Below are 23468 nucleotides of genomic sequence, written 5' to 3'. Positions count from 1 at the left end.
ATTTTTTTAAAAAAAGAATTAACGAAAAAGGAAAAATTCTCAAAGCAGCCAGGGGGAAGAAGGACATGACCTACAAAGGCAAACCCATCAGAATTTCATCAGACTTTTCAGCAGAAACTCTACAGGCTGGAAGAGAGTGGAATTAAATATTCAAATGTCTGAAAGAGAGAAATTACCACACACAAGTAATATATTCAGCAAAATTATCCTTTAAATATGAAGAAGAAATAAAGATGTCAGGGTGCCTAGCCAGCCTGGGTGAGTGGCTGATGGCTGTTTGCAGGCTGGCCATAGCCCCTTCAGGGTGGGGGTCCCTGCTGGGGTGTCTAGGCAGCTTGGGTGAGGGGCTGAGGGCTGTTTGCAAGCTGGTCAAGCCCCCCCAGCAGGGACCCTCACCCCTTGAGGGTGTGACCAGCCTGAGTGAGGGGCTGATGGCTATTTGCAGGCTGGCCACACCCCCTTCAGGGTCGGGGGTCATGCTGGGGTGCCTGGCCAGTCTGGGTGAGGGTCTGATGGCTGTTTTCAGGCTGGCCAAGCCCCCCAGTGGGGATCCTCACCCCATGAGGGTATGCCAGCCTGGGTGAGGGGCTGATGGCTGTTTGTAGGCTGGCCACAGTCCCTTCAGGGTGGGGGTCCCCACTGGGGTGCCTGCTAGCTTGGGTAAGGGGCTAATGACTGTTTTCAGGCTGGCCACAACCCCAGCCACACAAGCTCCAGTGGAGGGTGGCTGGAAGCAGGTATCTGGGATTTATTTACCTTCTATAATTAAGACTTTGTTGCCTTTTGCGGAGGCCACAGCCAGCCAGGGCAGGCGGGAAGCTTAGCTTCCTCCATCACCAGTGCAACCAAGCCTCCTACTTGCTCCAACTCCATGGCTGCTGGCCGCCATCTTCGTTGGGTTAATTTGCATATAGTTGCTCTGTTTGACTGGTGGATGTGGCTTGGGGCATAGTGAAGGTATGGTCAATTTGCATGTTTCCCTTTTATTAGATTAGATACCTGTAGTGCTGGAAGGTCTCGCCAGAGCAATAAGGCAAGAGAAAGAAATAAAAGGCATCCAAATAGGGAAGAAAGAAGTCAACTGTGACTTGTTGTGGATGCCATGATTCCATATATAGAAAACTCTAAAGATTCCACCAAAAACCTGTGAAAAACAATAATATAGTCAAGTTACAGGATCCAAAATCTATGTGCAAAAATCCATTGCCTTCTTATATACTAACAACAAAACTTTAGAAAAAGAAATGAAAAAAGAAGGTTGACACTGAGGCTTAAAGAGGGTAGATGATTATCTCAATTTAATAGCTCTAATCAGAAGAGCCAAGATTTGGACCCAAGCCCTCCGGTTCTGGATTCGAGCTCTCAACGGCAGATGCTCTGGTCCATGTTGTCCAGTGCGCCCACCTCGCTCCAGCCTGCTTCCTCGGGAAACTACCTTCTTCTCCCTCCTGTCTTCTGGAAGCCGCAGGGGTGAGGGGAGAAAGGGACCTGTTAAGCAAAGCATCTTGGGTTTGTATCCTTAAAACATCTCACTTCTCTTTTGTCCTCACAAGCCTGCTGGGAGGTGGCCATAGCTAGTATTTATCTCCATTCTGCAGAGTCCCAGCTACAGCGAGTGACCTGCCCAAAGCCACTGACTCCATATCAGTGGTCTCTCTTCTGCCCACTGCTAAATCCCCAAGAGCCTTCCCATGCCCTCTCCGCCCACATCACTGTTTTCCAGCTGGAAGATTACCTGCATCCACAGGATTACCTGTGTCTACACCATTGCCAGCCAGGAGGCCCTTCCAACCAGCGACCCCAGCCTGCGCTCTGCGGCCACTCACAGGCCAGCTGTGTCCTCCTCTGAGGCCAGGCCCTTGTTCAGACTGTAATCCCCCACCCCCCTCGCACCTGACAGCTGCCCTTGGCAGATGGAAACCAACTGATGTGTCTCTCTCACATCGATGTCTCTCTCTCTCCCTTTCTCTCTCCTTCTTCCTCTCTCTCTCTCTCTCTCTCTCTCTCTCTCTCTCCCACCACTGTAACCTCCTTCTCTCCCTTCTACTCTCTCTAAAAATCAATGGAAAAATATCCTCAGGTGAGGATTAGAAAAATAAGTAAATAAATGAAAACAGTGAATGTAAAGGGTAATACATTGCAGCTAACAGAAAATGAAGCATTCTAATACAACAAGGACCACAGCTGGGTTCTGGCCCTGGCTCTGCCACGAAACAGCACTGTGCTTACACAAGCCACTCAATTTCCTCATCGGTGCCTCAATTTCCCTGTCAACAGAAGGGTCAGGTGGAGGTTCTGAAATTCTGTGGTCCTGTGATTTCTACACAGAGGCCCTGCCGGATTCATGGTGATTTGACCTCAAGGCTGGGCTGGGACAGGACAATGGGAAGGCCCAGCTCCTGGGCTCAGGCCCGGGCCCAGGGGGAAGCCCTGCTGGATGGAGGCCGACAGTCTCAAGGACCGAGCCGACCCACTACCGGGGCTGCTGCTCTCTGGGGTAGGGAACGTGTTTGTGAACCTGCCCTGGGGGGTCCAGTGAACCCAGAGGAATAGAGGTCAGAACAAAAGGTTCCTGTGCTTGAAGACAATGGTGCTGGTCCAGGCGTCTGCCCCAAGCTTCCTTCCCAAAACAGAAACCTGGTTTTCTAGATCCCGCAAACTTGAGACAAAACCTGATACGCCTGCTTTAGTGGCTCTAAAAGCACAGACTCTCTGCCCCTTAAACAGGCTCCTGGCCAGCTGGCATTCATCATCCCTCATAGGATAACCCTGAGTACCGAGGGCGGGACCGAAAGAAACTCTAAATTCTTTCCATGCTGGGAGGGACCTGCATACAGGGACCTGCCATACACCAGAAGGTACAGGCCCAACAAACTGGCCACTGCTCTAGATGCTACAGCTTCCCCTGCTCGTGAAAAAGCAAGCTTTCTGTCCTGTGTGTAAGCTACTGACGCTTAAATCAACTCACTTCTTTGGCGCTGGATCATGGAACTTGTGCTGATCTATGATTTTCTATTCCAATTTTTCATTTTGTCTCTGTAAGGCGTTTAATTTGTCTCTAACAGAGGAGAGAGAAAAACAGTCTGTTTTTTAAAATAAAACACATAAATTGACTCATCAACCCCACCTGGGACCTGGCCCAGAAGGAGCCTGTGTGTTCCTGGGACTCAGACATCACAGTGCTCATGACCACCATGACCCCGGAGTTGGGAATATGGGGATGGAAGCATGTGACATGGGTCCAGGAGCCTAACACGTCGAGGAGGAGAAGGCTGAACACCTAGAGTCAGGCTGTACGTCACCTCAGGAGAGAGACCCTGAACCATCTGACACTCAAGCTGGGAAACCCTGAGGGTTCTGGCCAGGTCACCTTAGGAGGTTGGGCACTCAGGTCAGACCCAGGGCAGGGCTAGCTCCTGTGGGTGCAGACTAACCTTTAGTGGTGGGGAGGGGTCTGCCCTCACTGAGTTAGATGGGCATCAGGTTAAAAAGGTCAGTATAGCAAAGTCAGACCTCCTACCTGGACCCACTCCAATGTTGGGCTCCTGCTAACACTTCTAGTGAAGCAAACTCAAAGCCTTTTGGGGGCCAGACAGAGAAGATAAGGAGCAAAGCGGCCTGGGAGGACCTGAGGGAGGAGTGGGGGCTGCGGCGAGGCTGAGCGCTTGGTACCATGTGGGAACTAACGCGGGGCATGCAAATGGAGGGCCGCTCTCCATGAGGCGGAGCTTCTGAGTGCTTTTCCCAAAGGATTCAGAAGCCCCGGCTCCGAAGCAAATTCTCTTAATTCCTAAATGTGGGAAGTCAGTTCACATTTTTAAAAACACAGAAAGGACCAGAGAGACACCTCTTAAACCTTGGGCTGCCAGAGGACACCCCTGCTCCTAGGAGAGGGAGCCTGTCCTTCCTGAAGCAGAGGGCATAGCATGCTTTCCTGTTGTCTGTCTAGGAGTCATGCACGCAGTGCTCTCTATACAGCGCCTCCCACTGGGCCGCTGGCTCCTGTCCTGTTCCTGTGTCTCCTCACCCATGTGGCCTTGACAGCTCAGACCCCTGCTTTCCCTGCTTGAAAACGAGTCCTCAGCATCTAGACAGGTGCTCAGGCTCCTTCATTCAAGAAGGTGCCCAGCTCCCCACCCCCAATCCAAGGGCTTTTCCGCGAGTTCATGGCAAAGTGAGCACCCATGAAAACGATCGCTTGCAAACCACTGAGTTCCTGGCCACTGACCTGCTCTGCTCTCAGTACCCTCGGCTCGGCCTCTATTCTTCTATTCTATGTTATTCTGTTCCCACAACCATCCAACAGCCCCACAAACTCATGGCCCAGCTATCCCAGGGCTGGGGAAGACTCCACTTGGAGCAGGCTCAGGAAGCCTGCCCATTCCCTCGCCTCCTACAGAAACTTTCTAATGCAAAACCATCATCAGATCATCCCCTGGGTACCAGGTCTCCACTAATCTAGTTTGCAGCAAGCTCTGCTGATAATTTTTAGCAGCTGCGTCATAGAGAGCCCACTTCAGGCTACAATCTCTAACTCCTACCCCAAAACTATAGTGTGGTTTCCCATGTCAACCATTGTTGGTAGGTGTCAAGCCCCCTGTAGATGAGCAGACGAATCTGGGAGAACAGTGAGCAGCACTGTCACCTCGGGGATCTGGGACAGCGCCCCTTGGTCACTGTGGCCATGTCCCTCTGTCCCACACTGGCCAGCCATTCCCAATCACAAGGAAGGACAGTCCCAGCAGCACAGCACCGAGGGGTGAAGACCACCCTGGACCCACAAGATGCATCTCAGATGACTTGACTTCCAAACCACAAGGTTTCCAGCACCAAGGCTCTTCCTCCTGCCCTCATTTCTGACACCTTCCTAGGCCCTGTACACCAGCATCCCTTAATCACCCACTTCCCAGTGAATCCCACTCATTAGCCGGGCATGGCAGCCTTCCACGGCTGAGCGCTGCCTCCTCCAGCTCCCCTCCTGCCACTCCCTGCACCTTCCCTGCACCCACACCACGCCAAGCTCCACCTTCACATCCCCCCCCCCCCCCCCGCCCCAACACACCCACTGGCTAGCCTTCTCCTCATCCATGTCAGCAGCAGAACTCCAACTCTCACTATCATGCTTTCTTCTACCTCCATGGAGCTCCTCAACATCTGTCTAAGTGCATCTGCTCACATCCCATCACCTCTACTGGCTATTGGAGAGCAGGTAACTGGTTCTGTGCACTTTGCAGGGCCAGGCCTGTCGGCAAAGGCAATGTGGGCAGGGGGAGGATAGCCACTGTGCACCAACAACCCACTCTGCAACCCATTAAGGGAAAAACCGACACAGAAAGGGCTCAGCCTGTGATCTGAAGTCCTTCCCTAGGAACCTCTCTTTATCACTGTTGTATTTTTCAAAGTGAAATTGATCCCAAACGCAGATTAAGAAGCATCTGGCAGGGGAAAGTATCTCTTGAAAAGCCAACAAAGCCAACCATTCCTATTTGCAGAAATCTAGAACCATTCCCGGGAAAATGAGAGAAGTATGTGCTGGTAAGATGGTCTGTCCCCTTGCCTGGAACACCAATGCGCCCAGGGGGTTTTCTGCTGCCCAGAATGGCGCGGTCTAGTCGTGGAGCTAGAAGCCACGACCCCTCTGTTGACGGGCGTCCGTCAGCCCACACCCCTCACACGTACTGCCGCTGCTCCTCCTGGTGCTGGTCCTTGTTCTCCACGTCCTCCTGGAGAAGCCTCTGGTTCTGCTCTTCCAAACTTTGGATTTGGCTCTGCAGGTGACGGTTTTCTCCCTCCAAGTTGCCCTTGAGGCGGAAGAGCAGCTAAAACACAGATGGACAATGTCTCAAACACCACACGCTCCCGTGATTCCACTGCTGGGAATCTACTTCCAAAAGGAGAAAAAGGTCACATGCAAAAGGATGGTCATTTTGGTATTATCTACGTCAGCTGGCATGACCAATACGGCCAGTGCTATGGGGATGGCCAAGCCTTCTGCCACTGCAACATTCAATCAGGCAGCCACTGGCCACGTGTGGCTGCTGAGCACTGAAAATACAGCCAGTCTGAGCTGAGGTATAAGTGCAAAATATATAATAGGTTCTGAGGACTTAATAACAATTAAAAATAATGTAAAGTATCTCATTAATAAGCTGCCCGGTGTGTGTGGCTCAGTAGGTTGAGTGTCCCATTCACCAAGAAATCACCAGTGTAATTCCTGATCTGTGGCGAGCCGGCATGGCCATGGCATACTCAGCCCCAGGGTGCCTTATGTGCCATGCCAGCTCAGCCTGGTTCAGTGACCCTGAGAGGGGGGGGGTGAAAGATTAAGAAAAGACAGCAAGAGAATGAAAGCTGGGTCTCAGTGGGATGCTGCTTCTCTGACAAAGAGACAGCGCCAGTGCCCACAAGCCGTGTCTTTATTTTATAGCAGATGCCACGAGGCAAAGTAAGGGCGTGATCACGATGTTTACAACATTCTTGTGGGTTTCAGTCCTACTCAACTACATGCACCTGAACTCTATCACTCAGGCATGTGTGGCCACGTGTTTGGACCATAGGTTCAAGCTTCCCGCTATAGCTGTTGGCTATAATTGTGCTGGGAAGGCTCTGCCCTCCAAGCTGGGCCTTGCATGTGGCAATGAGAGGACTGTGCCCTTTTATCAGTCCAAGGCTTGAACATGTCCAAACACTGTAGCCGCACCCCACACCGATCAAGGCACATGCCTGGGTTGCTGGCTCCATTCCCCAGTACAGGGCATGCAGGAGGCAGCTGATGGATGTTTCTCTCAAAAAACCAATAAAAAATCATATTATTTTTAAAAATCTTATTAATAAGCTTTTGGGGTTACATGTGATATTTTAGATATAAGGGTTAAATAAAACAGACCCCTACATTAATCCCACCTGATTCCTTTTACTTTTTGAATATGGCTACTAGAAAGTTGAGTGATACATGTGGTGGCCTGCATTATATTCCTATTGCACATCTCTGCTGTAGGCAGGGTTGGCGTGCTCTTCCTGTAAAGAGCGAGGTACTAAATATGTTAGGCTTTCCAGGCCGACAGTGGTTTCTGTTGCAATTGTTCAACACTTATTACAGCAGGAAAGGAGCCAGAGAAACAATGCACATGCATGGGTGTGGCTGTTTACAAAAAACAAACCAAAAATCTTTACTCGTGACACCAACATTTATATTTCATGTCACTTTCACTTGCCCCCAAATATTATCCTACTTTTGATTTTCCCCAGCCATTAAAAACTGTGAAAGCTATTCTTGGTTCACAGCCGTACACAAACAGGCATGAAGCTGGACCTGAATTTGGGGCTGAGGCTGGCCAGCTCCTGCTCTAGAATATCATCGCGGTTGGTGTAGCAGGAAGTCCCAAGCTTTGGCTTCAGACAAACAGGGTTCTAACCTGCTACTTCAGAGGGACAAGGATGGGAACCCCAGCTCACAAGATCATTGCGAGAATTAAATGAGATGACACAGAGAGCAGAGTGCTCAGCCAAGAGGATGGAGATAAAACGGTATCTGGATGCTTCCCTGCACCGCCCCGACCCTGCAAAAAGCAAAGATCAGGTGAAAGGTGTTCTGTAGCACACCCCTGCAAGTCCTGGTGTTCGTCCCAGTCAACTGCCTCTAGCTTCCTCTCTGCCTCTGTGTGACATTCACACACACCCTTTGAGCAGAGATGCCAATGAGGACCCATTCCCACCTGGTTAAGCTCAAGGCGTCAGCCCAGAGAGCAGGCCCACCCAGGATCCTGGAGCCCTGCAGCCCAGGCCTCACCTGGCAGTGGTTGTCCAGCTCGGTCAGCGAGATGTCCCTGCTCTGGAGCTCCTCCCTCAGCCAGTTGCACTGGTTCCGCCAGCAGTTCACCTCCAGCTGCATGTCGTTGAGGGAGGTTTGCAGCTTCTTGTTGTGCGTCTGCAGCTCCTCCTGCTCCCCCTTCAGCTCCTCGTACCGGCCCTGCCAGCGGTTCACCTCCTGTTGCATCTCCTTCAGGGTGGTTTGCAGCTCCTGGTTTTCTGTGAGCAGCTCCTTGGTGTGGGTCTGCAGCTCTTTGGTGTGGGCGTACAGCGCCTCTTGCTCAGCCTTCAGCCCCTCGTACTGGCCCTGCCAGTGGTTCACTTCACGCTGCGTGTCCTTCAGGGACATTTTTAGCTCCTTGTTGTCTGTGAGCAGCTCCTTGTAGTCTGTGAGCAGCTCCTTGTTGTCTGTGCGCAGCTCCTTGTTGTCTGTGAGCAGCTCCTTTTTGTCTGTGAGCAGCTCCTTGACAAGGGTCTGCAGTTCCTTGGTGACTGTGTAGATCTCCTCTTGCTCCCCTTTCAGCTCCTCGTACCGGGCCTGCCAGTGGTTCACTTCCCGCTGCGTGTCCTTCAGGGACATTTGTAGCTCCTTGTAGTCTGTGAGCAGCTCCTTGTCTGTGAGCAGCTCCTTTTTGTCTGTGAGCAGCTCATTGACCTGGGTCTGCAGTTTCTTGGTGACTGTGTACATCTCCTTTTGCTCCCCTTTCAGCTCCTCGTACCGGGCCTTCCAGTGGTTCACCTCCAGCTGCATATCATTCAGGGAGCTCTGAAGCTTCTTACTGTGGGTCTGCAGCTCCTCCTGCTGCCCCTTCAGCCACTCATACTGGGCCTGCCAGGGATACACCTCCAGCTGGGTGTCCTTCAGGGAGTTTTGAAGCTTTTTAGTGTGGGACTGCAGCTCCTCCTGGTCCCCCTTCAGTTGCTGGTGCAGGAAATTGGCCCTGGGGTTCGAGAAACAGAAGGCCAAGGGCTGAGGCGCACTCACAGGCTCTGTCCAACTTGTGCAACCTTAATCAAAATTGCAACCTCTCTGGGCCTCAATTTTTTTAATGTGTTAATGAATGGTTGAACAAAATCAGCGGTTTTCAAACTGTGTTCATTGGGGTACTAGGAGGCTACCCCAGGTGCCCCACTGCGTACTGGGGGAGAAGGACAGGCAGGCTCCGACACCACTACAACAGAGCATCCCTATAAAAGTCCTTTCTACGTGAGGCTTTGGCACATCTGCCTACTTGGAAAAAAGGTTCTTTGATTCAAACATTTAAACACTGAATCAGAACATTTCTGCTCTAAGACTCTATGTCTATATCCAGCTCTTCTCCCCAATTCCAAGCCCCTTTCTAATTGCAACTACTGAGATACACAAAATAGAAGATTCTGGAGTGTTACCTAAATCCACTTAAATTATTGTCATCATCATCATCATCATCACCCAACTGGGATTCCTTGGGGAAGATTCATACCGACAAAGCTCATATGACCAGAGGCTCATGGACTCAATGTGAACACAGGTGTGTGAAGTTTGGCCCACACAGCTTTTTAAAAATTTTTTGACATTTACTTATTTTGTTCTGCTCTTTTTCATTTTAAAGTGTGTATGGTTTTATTAATTAACGTCTCTCCAATAAAGTCAACTAAAAAAATAAAATAACATCAAGAAGAAACAGAACAAGATAAAAAGATTCTCCATTGTAGTCCTATGAATACTCGCAGGTTAGATTAAGGGTCCCCGCCCTCAAATATGTTTCCAGGTCCTCCCAGTCCTCTGTCCCGCCCAAAAAAGCAGATTAATAAAAAACACAAACAAAACAAAAAAATAATTAGTGTATCAGCATTCCAAAATTTTAAGGTACCCATCAACATTCAGATATCTTCTTCTCAGGAAAGAAAAAAAAAAAAAAAAAAAAGAAAGCATAAAGAAGGAAGACCTGGCAGTCCATCCTGCCTCCCAGCTGACAGCCTCTAGCTGGGTGTATTCTCCACCAGGGCCTGGTCTATCTCTGACTCTCCTTCCCCACCTGCTGGACTTGCCCGGCCACTGCAGGCAGCTGAGTTTACAGCCCCACAGCACATGTTAAATCAGGGCTGTGGGGAGGAAGGCTTCATGTGGTCACGCCTCTGGGTTGAGGCAAGACTTGGATTCGAATCCTGCCTGTGTCACTAACTAGGAGCATTGACCTTGAACAAGTTGTTTAATCTCCCTGAGCCTGTTTCCTCCTCTGTTGCTGTGGATTTTTTAAAGGATAACAATAGCTCAGTCAATTCTCGTGATTCACAGTATAATGTTCTACCCAACCACGCGAACCCTGAATGAGTGAGTACTGAACCTGTTCCCACCGGTTCCTGGGAGTCTCTGGTCACATTTTGTCAGCTTATCAAGATGTAAAGACGCCTTGTGTAATACACTCAGAGCCAACAGCACCATACCTGGGCCCGAATGACCCTTGTGTGCCACTCGAATATTCCCCATGAGGCCCAAGTGCAGCATTGCACTTGGGAACACTAGACAGCACTTCAGCGCTCCATTTTGGGGCCATTTCAAATGGCAAAATCGCCACCGAAGCGCAGAAAACAGAACACCATGGCACTCAGTGGCCCATGAAGAGGACACTGGTTGGTGAGAACTGAAACACAGCTGGGGTCAAAGGCCTTGTTCAACCTCAGCTGCAAATGTGCACATCAGGCGACTCCAGTATCTCCCACTCTGGGCACGTCCATGACAGGCCACGGGCATTGATTTGGGGGTCACCGGTACATTTCAGCCAGGAGGTGAATTCACAAATGGGAATGCATGGATGCTGAGGACCAAGCCTCTCTCCCTCACGGGATCACTGGTGTTAGAGGATGCAGGTGCCCCTGCCCGACAGTCATCAGCATCATAACTGTGGGAGGGAACGTTGTCCAAACCTAGACAATGCCCCATCCCAGCTGCCGAGTTATTTGTTCCAGCCACCAGCTGGAGTCCCCTTTACCTCGTTACCCACCAGCTGCATCCAGGGCAGGGTTGGTAGAAATGCACCATCACCAGGGGTCTCACTTGAGCTCAGCTCAGCGGGTGCTGAGTGAGTGGGTCAGACTGACATCCCAGCAGAGGCCCTGCAGGGGGCCTGGCGGTTACCTGTCCAGCTCTCGCTGCAGCCTCTGGTTCTCCTCTGTAGCCATGGCGCTCGTCCTCTGCTCCTGCTGCAGAGCCTCCTGCTCTGTGGTCAAGAGCATCCCCAGCTGATCCAGCGCCACCTTATGTTGGATCTGGTCCTTGTAGCTGTTGAAGGGAAACATACCCACTAGGAATGGGCACCCAGGGAGACCTCAAAGCCTTGGTGAGCAGCTTCTCTCTGCAAGCTGAGGGAGAATGAGATGGACAGGGGATGGGGCTGGACAGAGAGAGGGATAGACACTGGGCCAGCTCGGGGGGTCTCCTGCAGCCCAGAAGCCAAGCCCTCTGCTCCCACTCGACATGTCTCCATGGTCCCTTCCATCCCTGTCAAAGCAGCCTCCCTCCTACATCCCACTGGGAACAAAACCACTGTTTTCTGGACTCCACACCCTTCTCAAAGAAACCACTGCACATACAGCGTAATTCCACAGCCAATAACAGCTGATCCCCCTCACCGGGCCCTGGGTGAGCCCTCTGCCTCAGCTCAGGAACTGCATTCTGTCTGCTCTGAGCCAGGCAGCTTGGGGGCCAGAGGCTTGCCTGGTGAGGCCCAAGCAGCCACCAGGGGCAGCTGCACACTCTGCTCCTCAAGGCACCCCCAGTCCAGCCCTTGCCCTCGCTCTCCCTCAGCCTCCCCCTCAGCTCAGGATTTTATTTCCTTCCTGTCTCAGTCTGCAGAGGGTCCCGCACAGTCTCTCTGAAGGGCAGCAGAGCACAAGAGGGAGCCCCTGACCAGCTCTAGGCTGTTCCTCCTCCTGCAGGAACCTTCCCTGTTCAGGTGACTCAGGGGCCTTCCCAGGTCCAAGGTGGAGACTGAGTTTTCACCTTTCAATCTTCCCCAGGCAGGCAAATGCCTTTCCAGACCTCCTTCCTGAGTTGTCCACACCCAGAGACAGGCTGACAGAGACCTCCCCAGGTTCCATGGTTTCAGCCCGGGGGTGCAGCCCTCCATCCCCGCCCGCCCCCCGCCCCACCCCATATCAGCTGTATTTGTACCATCTGCCTGGAGCCAAGACTTGTGGGGACTCAGACTCAGACACCTGCTTGGTTGGCTGTTAGAAGACAAACATTCCTTTGTGTGGCCTTTAGTCATGGGTGAAGGCTCCTGGAAAGGACATGGGAAGTGGAAGGTGGGGGTGGGGGCTCTGCTGGGCTTTCAGTGATCTCTCATCCAGGTTTGACAAACAGTGCTATGGACCATTAGGAGATGTCTGCTCCTATCAGACTCTCATTCCTTCCAGCCAGAATGAGCATCTTCTGCCTCGTGGCATCTCTGTCGCTGCCTCCTCCACTCTGTTTCCCTGTTGTGTCTTGGAAAAACACACGGATCAAGCATATTGCAACCATTAGTAACCTCCCTCCTGCAGGGCAGAAACTGGGAGTCCTACTCCCCACTGAATCCCGGGTCCGAGGCTTGACACCCAGTACATGTGTGCCAGGGGAACAAAGGAGCTTGTGTCCCAGTCAAGTGTCAGGTGAAATGAATACAGAACCCCCGGCCTGTGTTCCAGGCACCTCCACCTCCAACCTAAAGCCTTTCTGCAGACACACCAAGGGCCTCCAGCTATCTGTCCAACCAGCAAAAACCACTGAATCACACAGCCGGTCCACCAAGCAAGGAGCCACAGGCAGAACAACAATGAACTCCTCCCTCAGAGCAGTCAAATGCCACCTGCACAAACCTTCCCATGTGAACAGACATAAGAACATATCCACACGGTTATCATAGGGCATTGAGGGTAGGGCCCGAAGCGCCTGGTGCGGGGTGGGCACCACAGGAGGCTCCCATCAGTAGTCAGGTGGGTGCATTCCCACCACGTTAGACAGCACCAGGCACCCAGTGGGTGCTCACTAAGCGTCTCGTGAACACAGGATGGGTGTGGAGGAGGCAGAGAAGGAGATGCCAACAGGCGGAAGATTCCCCACATTGTAGTCCTGTGCACATCACACCTCCCCCAGGCTCTGGGTCCCGCTGCACCTGCCGGGGCCCTTGCAATCAGGGATCTGCTGGGGCAGGAGCTCAGCCGAAGTTGGCTGACTGCATGCACACAAAGCACTGATTTGGCAAAAGCGCAAAGTTAAGATTTATGCATTTAAGGTACATCAATTTTACCTTAAAAAAGGTGTATGAAGAGTCAGAGGTAAAGGTGACATGAGAATGGCAGAGTATTGGTAATGCTGCTGCAGGTGAGGGGAACACAAGGTTTTCACTATACTATTCTGCACACGTCCATATATTCAAAAGTCTCCAAAATTACAATTAAAAAAAGAAATTCAGAAGCCCAGACTTGGAGACTTGCACAGGGAAAAGGCCTGGGGAGCTTGGTAAGTCACGCCCCTGAAAATTGGCAGCTGTGGTCACTTTCCCCTCTTTGTCCTTGGTGTGGAGAGAAAAGTAAGAGGGGGTAGGAATGCCCAGGGGAGCTGGGACGCCTATGCTGACACCTGGTTTCCCTGAGCCTTGATTAGCTGGGCACACCCTTCTCCCCTGGGGGACCCTCTTGCCCCTTAGTCTCCAGCTGCACCAACTCCACATCGCTGAGGGTGATGGTGGATTTACTTCACTCCACTGTGAAGCAGCAGGACCAGAAGAAACATGAGGGGCCAGAGTGACAGGGGGACAGGAGCCCTAGGGAGCCCATCAGTCACCCCCAGCCGCCGGCACCCACCTGTGACTGAGAGCCTTGCTCTCCAGCTCCAGGGTCTGACAGGGCATCTTCTGGTGGCTGTACTGGTACAAGAGGTCCTGGTGATCCCCAGAGAGGTGCTCCTGGAGTGCGCCCAGGCACGCGTGGTCCCGCTGCAGGGCCCCGTGGGCGGCCGCCAGATGCTGTTGCTGGAGCTGTGTGTTCTGCTCTGTGAGCGCAGTGAGCGAGGCACTCTGGGAGCTCAGAGTGGAATTTTCCACCTGCTGGGAGGGAGAAGGGGATGATGATTCAACAGGTGCAGGCCCAGGGGAATCATAGACTCCGGATCCCCACATCCCCACATCCCCACATCCCCACACGGAGTGAGGGACCAACAGCGGGTCAAGTGTCGACACCAAAATAGCAGGACCCTCAGGACAGGCAACACCCAGCCATTCTACCTGCACTTAAGGGACTGCTCTGGGAAGGCCCACGGCAGAAACTGAGTGTCCCATGGGCCTAAGCTTAGTCCTGGGCCCCTCTCTGCACATGTGACCTTTCTTGGCAATTTATGCCCTTTCTCTGGATAACCTCCTTGGGTACCCTCTCTGACCACTTTGAAAAGTGCATGGAAAATCAGTAAGGACATAGAGAACCTGAACAGCACTACCAACCCATTTCACCGATATTTACACACCACCATCCAACCGCATTCAAAGCACCAGAGAGTTGACCGGGGAGGAACCGTCCTAACTCATTCTGAGGCCAGAATTACCCTGGTGTCCAGCTGCTTGTCCCGCTCCAGACCCTCAGGCTGCAGGGTGTCCAGAGACGTCTGCAGCCTCTGGTTCTCCAGCAACAGGTCCTGGCTTTCCCACTCGAGGGCGTGGACACTCTCAGGGGCCGTCGTCAGGGCACTGAACTTTGTGGCCAGCTTCTTGGTCTTCTCCTGCACTCGCTCCACCTCCTGCTCCAGCTCCTGTGCCTGTGCCGCCTGCGACTTCACCTGCTGACACCAAACTCATGACTACCTGGGAGGGGGAGAGGGTGGCTCCCTGCTAACAATGTGACCACGAGTGGGTTTCCGTAACTGACAGGGCCAGCAAGCAGCAGGCATGGGCACCAGCTTATGTCAGGGTGACGTGCTCAGCTCACACCTGGCAGGTGGCAGGTACAATAAGAGCTGACCCCTCCTGAGAGCGCCAGGCCCCTCCCACCCTCAGAGCTTCTGACATGGTCAGTCTGGGCCGGGGCCCAAGAGCCTACATTTGGACTTGTGACCCTGATGCTGGTTTGGGATGATGGCTCTAAAGCTAAAACAGAGGAGCCCCACGATCCAGATCAGGTGGCTCTCAGAGCTTTTAAACACCCCAGACCTCAGGCCACCGACTAGAACCTCTGGGGGCAGGACCTTCAGATGCCCAGCCACCAAGTGAGCAGCAGGTCCAAGAGCCGGCTCCATTCACCTGGCGGGGAGCGGCCTGGCACAGGCAGGTTTACAAACTCCAGGAAGGATCACTGCTCTAGTGCCAGCTCTGCCTACTTCTCCTGGGCCGAGGCCGCCCTGCCTTTATCTCACAGGTCTGGGCACAGTCTCCAGACTTCTCGGAAGCAGCAGGTAGGCAGCTTCTTCCCCATGAGGGGGAGGGTCAGGCACAGTGGGGCTCATATCCGTGTCCTCACAGCACCCTGTGGGCACACCCAACCCCCTGCCCCAACATGGGGACCCGAGGACAGGGCAGCCCCACCAGCCAGGGCCAACAGCAAAAGGTGCTGCAACGTGCCACGTGTCTGAGTCTTTCTCACAAGTGAGAATATCTTTCTTCTCCTTCCTTATCGCTGCCCCACTTTCTAGCCCCAGGTCTGGGCTCAGCAGGAAGCAGGCATCTTCCCTGATGGCAGCGCCTGCTCCGGAGCCGGCCCTGAGGAGGAAGGCCCTGCGCAGCTGTCACTCACCCTCATTCAGAGAAGGGCACTGGCCCAGGGAGTCCAGTGATCTGCCCAGAGGACCACAGTGAGGATGGGGCAGAGCGCCACGGTTCCTGCACCTGGTACATGGTGTCCAGAGTAGGAAACCCCTCAAGCCCCGCCCCCAGGTCAGGACCGCTGCCCCAGTTTGGAAGCCTGCGAAGACCCCCTAGTCCCAGGACTGCCAGGGCCCTGGAGGATGGAGTCTGTGGAGACCCCAGGGGGGCGGGAGAGGAGCCAGGGCACCCGCAATGGGACAGGGAGGCAGGTGCACTCACCCCCGCCACCAGCGGGCTCTGCAGAGAGAGCTCCATGAGCTCGCGTACAGTATCGTCCATCCTGAGGCTGTGTCCACCGTCCATCGCTATGCACACAGGCTCTGGGCCCACCGTCTCTGTGCCCACCAGCTCTGCGCCAAGTTTTGCCAATGGCTGTTCGCCCCACATTCCAAACGGTTCCTCACCCCACATTCTAAACTGCTATTTGCACCACATTCTAAACTGCTATTTGCTCCACATTTGAAAAAGGCTCTTGGCCCACCTTCTAAATGGCTCTTGAGCCTGTATTCCTAACTGCTCTGGGCCCCGTATTCCCAAGGGCTCTGGCAGGGAACACAGCTATGTCGGGGGCTGTGGCAGCTCCCAGTCAATGCTAAGTGCTTTGGAATACACAAAAATTATGACACACTCCCTATGAAATTTAAAATCTTTCTGGGCACATAAAATATGAGGAAATATAAATATAATGGTTCTATATTTACATCCTATATGATTATAAATGGAAATTAACCACTTAAACCTAATTTTGCCAATCTCCATTATAATTTTTTTCCATCAGCCAAATTACAGAAATTTGATCAGTTCCTTTGAAGTAACCATTTTATTTTGTTAAGTCTGACCTAGTAGCTCAGCTCAGGAGTTCTCCCCATCGACAGTGAACGCAGACGCTCCAGTTAGTCGTTCATACATTACAACACCTAAACCACCAGTCAACTGCCTACAAAACGATTTGTTAGAATATTAGCTAATAAGTAATTTAGAGGAAAGAAACATGAACAAAACGAAGCTGCATATTTGGGAACTATTTCAACACAAATATTTTGTACATAATTCTCCGTGCAAGGAGCATTGAACCAGCACATTCAAGGAAGACCTTTAGAGAACAGAATTGCAGGATCCTCAGAACAAAATTTAAACAGTTGTCAATCAATGAGTGAAAAGGGTTTAAATTATTTTCTAAACTAGTAATGGCTTTATTTTGGTAAACTAATTTTTTGTTAATTTAAAATAAATATAAAATTTTAAAGTAAATGAAATCTTTGAACTTATGATGGCAGGGGGTGGGGGTGAGTACCAATTAGCATTTTTAGTAACCATCCAGCTCCAATAAATAGTATCAAATTGCTTAAAGTCAAAGATCAAAAATGAAAAATAAAACCCCTGCTGAAGGCGTTATTTTTTCATAATCACCTACATCAATTTGTCTTATAGAACCCACCATGTAAATCTAGTAGCCTTCATTGGTGGGAAGCATGATGAGATTTAAAATAATATAAAACAAATTTATAAATGTAGTTACCTGAACTGAGAACACAGCAAATTACATTTAATTTAAAGAATCTTCATATATTTAAAATTACTTCTTTTATAATTATGTGAATCAAGATTTCAATAATGATTTCAATAATAATAATAATAATATATAAAATATTAACTCGATGCTCAAATTTTAAAGTCTCTGCTTCCAAATTTCAGGGCCAAGTCTTCAGAGAAAAGCAGCAAAATTTATGAGCCTAGAACTGTTTTAAAGAAAACACATAACAGTGACATAGAAAACAGGCTGAAACCACAAAAGAGTGAGTGCAAGCCAGGCACAGCGAAGAGCACGTTGCGCACATTATAGCTCATTCAATCAAATCAAAGGCCTCAAGGTGTTCCATCAACTCCCATTGACTTCACTGAACTTTGGTCCTCAGGTATGCAGAAATTCTAGGAGGAATATAAGGTTTTCTTTCCTGAAAATGGGTTCCATGCCCTGGCTGCTGTGGCTCAGTTGGCTGGAGCATCATTCCAATAAAAGGTTGTTGGTTTGATTCCCAGTCAGGACACATACCTAGGTTTTGGGTTCAATCCCCAGTCAGGGTGCTTATAGGAGGCAACCCATTGATGTTTCTCACATCAAGGATATTCTCTCTCTCTCTCTCTCTCTCTCTCTCTCTCTCTCTCTCTAAAATAAATAAGCATATTCTCGGGTTAGGATTAAAAGAAAAATGGTTCCATTAGGTCTTAGAAGGTAATTTTCAAATTTTAGTACTTATAAATTCCTATGAAAATTCCCAATAGTTTCAGAGAATACCTTGAACCAAACTAAACTAACAATTTAATTCTTTTATTTACTAGTATACAAGCAGCTTCACTACCATCTGAGTCAGACCCTCAGAATTTTGAGCTGTTGAATTGTTAGTCAATAGATACAGCTCTACAATCAGGCTCCTAGTTGTGGAAAGTTAAACAACAAGCTTTAAACATATGATAAGTCATAAGCAAACATCACACTTAAGATATGTGGGCTGCACATGTGGGGCTTTGAAAGGGGATGAGGAAGAGGGGACGGTAAGAAGCAAAAAAGAGTCAGAATCCCTTACTTGGAGAAAGTTACTAATAAAGCAAAAGTGTTAAGTAAGAACTGTACAGGTCTATACCCTTTCATACATGAAATAAATATATGTGAAGAGATAAAGAAAGTCTCCAGTATGTCTGCAAAGTTAAAAGCAGAAATTGGGAATAAGAAAATAGGAAAGATCCCCTTTTCAATGCCCTCTTAGAAAGCAAATATCAACCTAAGGTGACACAGCCAACTATATGTCCTGTGTATTTTTCTAACAAAAATTAATAATGCCAATAAACGCTGTCCAAATCATCAAGCGCGACTCACACAGGAGCAGTGGCAGTTTGCACATTCAGTGACACCTCTGTACTGTGCTGTGGCTCAGCTGAGTGCTAACATTCCCACCATCAGTTCCCTTTTCCCCACATCCTCACCAACACTTGTTACCTGTTGATTGATTGGCGATAGCCATTCGGATAGGTGTGAGTTGTGGTTTTAGTTTACATTTCCATGATGATTAGTGACATTGAGCATCTGTTCTTGTCAATTGGCCATCTGACTGTCCTCTTTGGGTTTGCAGCCAGTCCATCAATGGCTAGTCCCATGAATAAAAGGTTTGTTCTCAAGAAAAAACATATTTGGATGGTTAGATGCTATTATCACAATGTTGACACCAACTAGTCCCTCAAACAAAATCCTGAGAATCTTTACTTCTTAATTTAGTTTTTGCAAGGAAATATTTATTTGTGTTTTTTTTTATTGATTGATTTCTGAATGAGAGAGGAAGAGAGAGAGAGTGAGTGCGAGTCAGAAACATTGACTTGTTGTTCCATTTATTCATGCATTCATTTAGTTCAGAGGTTCTCAACCTGTGGGTCATGACCCCTTTGGGGGTTGAACGACCCTTTCACAGGGGTCACCTAAGACCATCAGAAAACACATATATAATTACATATTGTTTTGTGATTAATCACTATGCTTTAATTATGTTCAATTTGTAACAATGAAATTGGGGGTCACCACAACATGAGGAACTCTATTAAAGGGTTGCGGCATTAGGAAGGTTGAGAACCACTTATTTAGTTGATTCTTGCATGTGCTCTGACCAAAGATCAAACCCAAAACCTATCGACCAGGGCTGGGAACATTTATTTGAATATCTTTATATGTATATATAATGTTTTAAAACTGAAAAATGAACAGCCATATGCTTACTCAGCACCCAGTGTAAGACACAGAATGCTACCCTTCTAAAACCCTGAATGCCCCCTACCCATCACAGCCCTCCCTGTCCTCACCAGTGGCAACCACTATTTGAAATGTTATGTTTACCCAAGTCTCCTGATCATTAAGCACTTTCTGTCATTATATATTGTTCTAAAACATGATATTCAATTGTATGGCTATGCTATAATTTCCTAATTTTGACTATTTAGAAATATTTGTGTTATAAATAATAAAGTAAAAATATTATTATGGATAAAAAATACTATGTTTACCATATCTTTGATTTCCCTTACAGTTTTACCTCCTAGGTATGCATCTGTATACAATACTTCATTAAATTATGAATGTAGTCCAGTCTATGTAAATGAGGTCATGCTGTGAGTGTCTCTCTGCATCTTGCGCTTTTTCTCAGCTTTGTTCACCTTCAGTTCACATGGCTGTAGCTGACTTATTGTCACTGAAGTAAACTCTTCCTCGCAGAATTGCGTTTAATGGCTGCACCACATTAGTTCTCCTGTGCAGGGGCATTTGGGTTTATTTGAAGCTTTTTGCTGTTGTGAAGAACTGTGCTGTGAACATTCCTGTCCATGAAATCTTTGGCACCTGGGCAGCGGCTACTTCAGATGTAATAGGAGAAAAGCGGTTTTACAAGTTATTGCTCTACTTTAGGCATCAGAACAAGGGCCGAGCTTCATTGCTCAATATCCTTGCCAATCTTGGCAGGAGTGAAATTGGGCGTCCTTTTGGTCTTAGTTTCCATTTCCTGGTCACTAGTCACATTGAGCATCTTTTCGCGTGCTTTTCAACCACTGATGGGTCCTTTCCTGGGAGGTGCTGGTGGCTATGTCCTCCCCATTTCTCTAGTGGGTTTCTGCTTTTCTCCTGATGGAATTTAGTTCTTTCTTTCTAAGTGCTGGGCTCTAGCCTCCTCTAGGTCTGTGTGCCAGAAAGCTTCCCTTTCTCTCCTCACCATGTCCTTTCAACAGAGATTTCCATTTTAATTTGGTGAGACTTATCAGTTGTTTTGGGTTTTGTTTAAATAATTCTTACATTATTATGAGGACATTATGCTATATCCTCTTCCAGATGATTAGAGTTTTTTTCTGTATACATTTAATCATTGTGCACATGGCACTGATTTTCACCATCACTGTGATTTGGTCTGATGTCACTCACCCTCCCATGTCTCCCCAGTGGCACCCACACTCCTTATTGATTCATACGTGTCTGCTCCAGCCATCTGCAATGCCACCTTTATTTTTCAAGTTTCTAGATGTGAGTGAGTTTATTTATGGTGCCTATAATGGTGCCACTGACCTATTTTTCTATCTCTGAGCTGAGTCCACACCCTTTTCCTTATCACTTTAGTTAACCCTGGTACTTAGCAAGTTCTCTATGTTTTTCTCAGAGTCTCTTGGTCTGAGAACAGATACAGAATATTTTCCTACTTTATTATAACTTCTAGACATAACCTGGCAAGTCCCATAACTGTGATAGATTTCAACCTTGATATTCCTGATACAAGGATTCTAATGTGAAGCCATCAAGGTTTGCACCAAGAGTACTAAGCCCCATGTTCTCAGGGCCTCTTGATACCATGTGTTCTCTCTGACTTGTCAACCTCTAGTCTTGCCAGGTCCCTAACCATTCTCTACCAGCAGCCCCAAGGATCTTTTGAAAATGTAAATATGATCATGTCTCTTATGAAAACTAACAATGGTTTCCTATGGCCTTTAGAAATAAGTCCAAAATCCTTAGCATGCAGTCCAGGCCCTCCATGATCTGACCTTAGCTTCTTTTCCAGTCTTGTCTCTGCCTCACCACTATTCTCTGGTGACACTTTGAGATCCTCATTGGCATCACACTCTCCCACCCCAGCTTAGAAGTTCTAGTCAAGGGCACATTGCAAGGTTGTTGGCTAGATCCCCAGTAGGGGTCATGCAGGAGGCAGCCCATTAACGATTCTCTCTCATCATTGATGTTTCTATCTCTCTCCCTCTCCCTTTCCTTCTCTTTCTCTCTCTCCCTCTCCCTCTCTCTCTCTCTCTCTCGGACGAGCAGCAGTGGCAGGTACCTGGTGACGCAGTGAGGGATGATGGGCTCCCACCCCCTCTCACACCTGCAGAAGAGAAACCAAGTTATTCCAGAAGATGTCTGCTCAGCTGGGAGCCGAGATGAGCATGAAGGCAAAAGGGGAAATGTACCAATCTCCTTCGGGCTCTCCCCAAAGGAAATCCGACTCACATCTCCCATCTGTGAGCCCGCAGTGAGTGACAGGAGAAGAAGGGAGACAGATCAGGCTTCTGTGTGGGCGGCAACGGGAGGAAAGCTAAGGCTGCACTGCAGGAGCCCCCACAGGTCCCTGCTGGAAAACGGAAGGAACGGAAAGGACACTGGGCGGTGGATTTCCCCCACACGCTCTGCTCACAGGGACACACAGTCCCACTAAGACAAGGCACTCAGTGAACGGGTTAGGGCTTGAACATGTCCTGTGCTGTGGGCCTGGACTGCCCGGCCCAGACCATGGAGAGATGCAGGCCGTCTCCTTGAGCAGCCCGGAGGCCATGCTTAGTGCTTCAATGGACACTGGTTCTCAGGGTCAACAGGAACAATCATGTCAGTGGCTCTTTTCAGGGAGTGGGGCCAGGACTCCTGAGGATGCTCAGGGACATCACGAGGATGTGCTGAGTTTCACATAGGGATGTTACCACAGTAGGAACTCACTAGGTAAGAAATGCATAATGTAGAGGGAGAATGGCAAAGGGGAGAGAGGACTGCTCAGGCCATGAGGAGGTGAGAAAGCAGGTGGGAGGGGCAAACCCCTGGCCACGGAAGGAGGAATGACAAAAACGCAAACGCCTTGTGTTTGGTCAAGCCAGAAGGGGGACAGTGGCAGGAAATGCAAGCAATCAGGTAGGAAAGTGCATGCCCATCTTTTCTGTGGAGAGTGGCTACAGTGTTTGGACACGTTCAAGCCTTGGACTAATGAGAAGGCATAGGTCTCTCATGGCCATGTGCAAGTCCCAGCTTGGAGGGCAGAGCCCTCCCAGCACAATTATAGCCAACAGCTATAGTTGTAAGTTTGAACCTGTGGTCCTAACACGGACCCCACATGCCTGAGTGATGTGGCCTTGATAGAGTTCAGGTGCATGTAGCTGAGTAGGATCGAAACCCATGAGAATGCTGTAAACATCTTGACCACACCCTTACTTTGCCTTGTGGAATCTACTATAAAATAAAGACACAGCTTGTAGTAGGTGGTGCTGTCTCTCCATCAGAGAAGCAGAGTCCCACCCAGACCCAGCTTTCATTCTCTTGTCTGTCTTTTCTAAATCCTTCACTGCCCCCACTCATGGTCACTGTTGGCTGTGTTGGTGCAGCACACTTTTCCCTGGCAGGGCTGCCTTACCTGGACACAGAGGGGTAGTACAGCACGAGCAGCCCCGGGCACAGAGCAAGGTGGCCAGGCCCTGGCCATTAGGTGGTGGAGCAGGATGATGCTAGGAGAGAGCCGACGGGCCACAGCTGCGAGGCTGCCAGGGAATCCAATGCGGGAACCAAGGCCCACTCCAGTGCTCCTAGAAGTTGGGTGAAGAGTTGCCTGATTTTGCCTCTCAGTTGTTGTTTTTACTGAGATGGAGTTCATATAACATAAAACTAACTATTTTAGGCCTAACCAGTTTGGTTCAGTGGTTGGAGCATCAGCCTGTGGACTAAAGCTGTCCCAGGTTTGATTCTGGTCAAGGGCACTTACCACCTCTGAACCAGGAGGTCATGGTTCTGTTATGCCCAGATTTCAGGATCCCCAATAGACCACCAGGGAGCCAGCCGAGTCCAATGCAAAAGCAAAAGAGCCTTTATTCGAGCTAGCTCGAGCTCCCCGCCCACCACACTCGCCGACACAGCGGCAGGAAGGAGAGAGAGAGAGAGAGAGAGAGAGAGAGAGAGAGAGAGAGAGAGAGCTTTGTGGATAGAGGGGTTTTATAGGGGGGTTGGAGTAAGGGGAGGAGAGAGGACTGTGGTCCCTGCCGATTGGCCAGGCACAAGTTGATGTCTTGTTACACAGGATGTGG

The 23468-nt window shown here is 49.6% G+C and overlaps 1 protein-coding gene across 1 annotated transcript; it reads right to left on the bottom strand.

Moving 5' to 3' along the window:
- Window positions 1-1307: 1307 nt before the first annotated feature.
- LOC139019302 (protein Daple-like) lies at window positions 1308-15923 on the bottom strand. Its single transcript, XM_070428347.1, has 7 exons — window positions 15840-15923; window positions 14369-14599; window positions 13636-13877; window positions 10928-11071; window positions 7790-8750; window positions 5680-5819; window positions 1308-1488 (listed from the first exon to the last, which is right to left on the bottom strand). The coding sequence occupies exons 1-7, from the start codon at window positions 15921-15923 to the stop codon at window positions 1308-1310; spliced, it is 1983 nt and encodes a 660-aa protein (XP_070284448.1).
- Window positions 15924-23468: the final 7545 nt, after the last annotated feature.

This window comes from Myotis yumanensis, unplaced genomic scaffold (assembly GCF_028538775.1).
Source record: "Myotis yumanensis isolate MYYU_CA2020_CCGP unplaced genomic scaffold, mMyoYum1.0.hap1 SCAF_11, whole genome shotgun sequence".
NCBI lineage: Eukaryota > Metazoa > Chordata > Mammalia > Chiroptera > Vespertilionidae > Myotis > Myotis yumanensis.
This window is presented reverse-complemented; position numbering and strand designations above follow the sequence as displayed.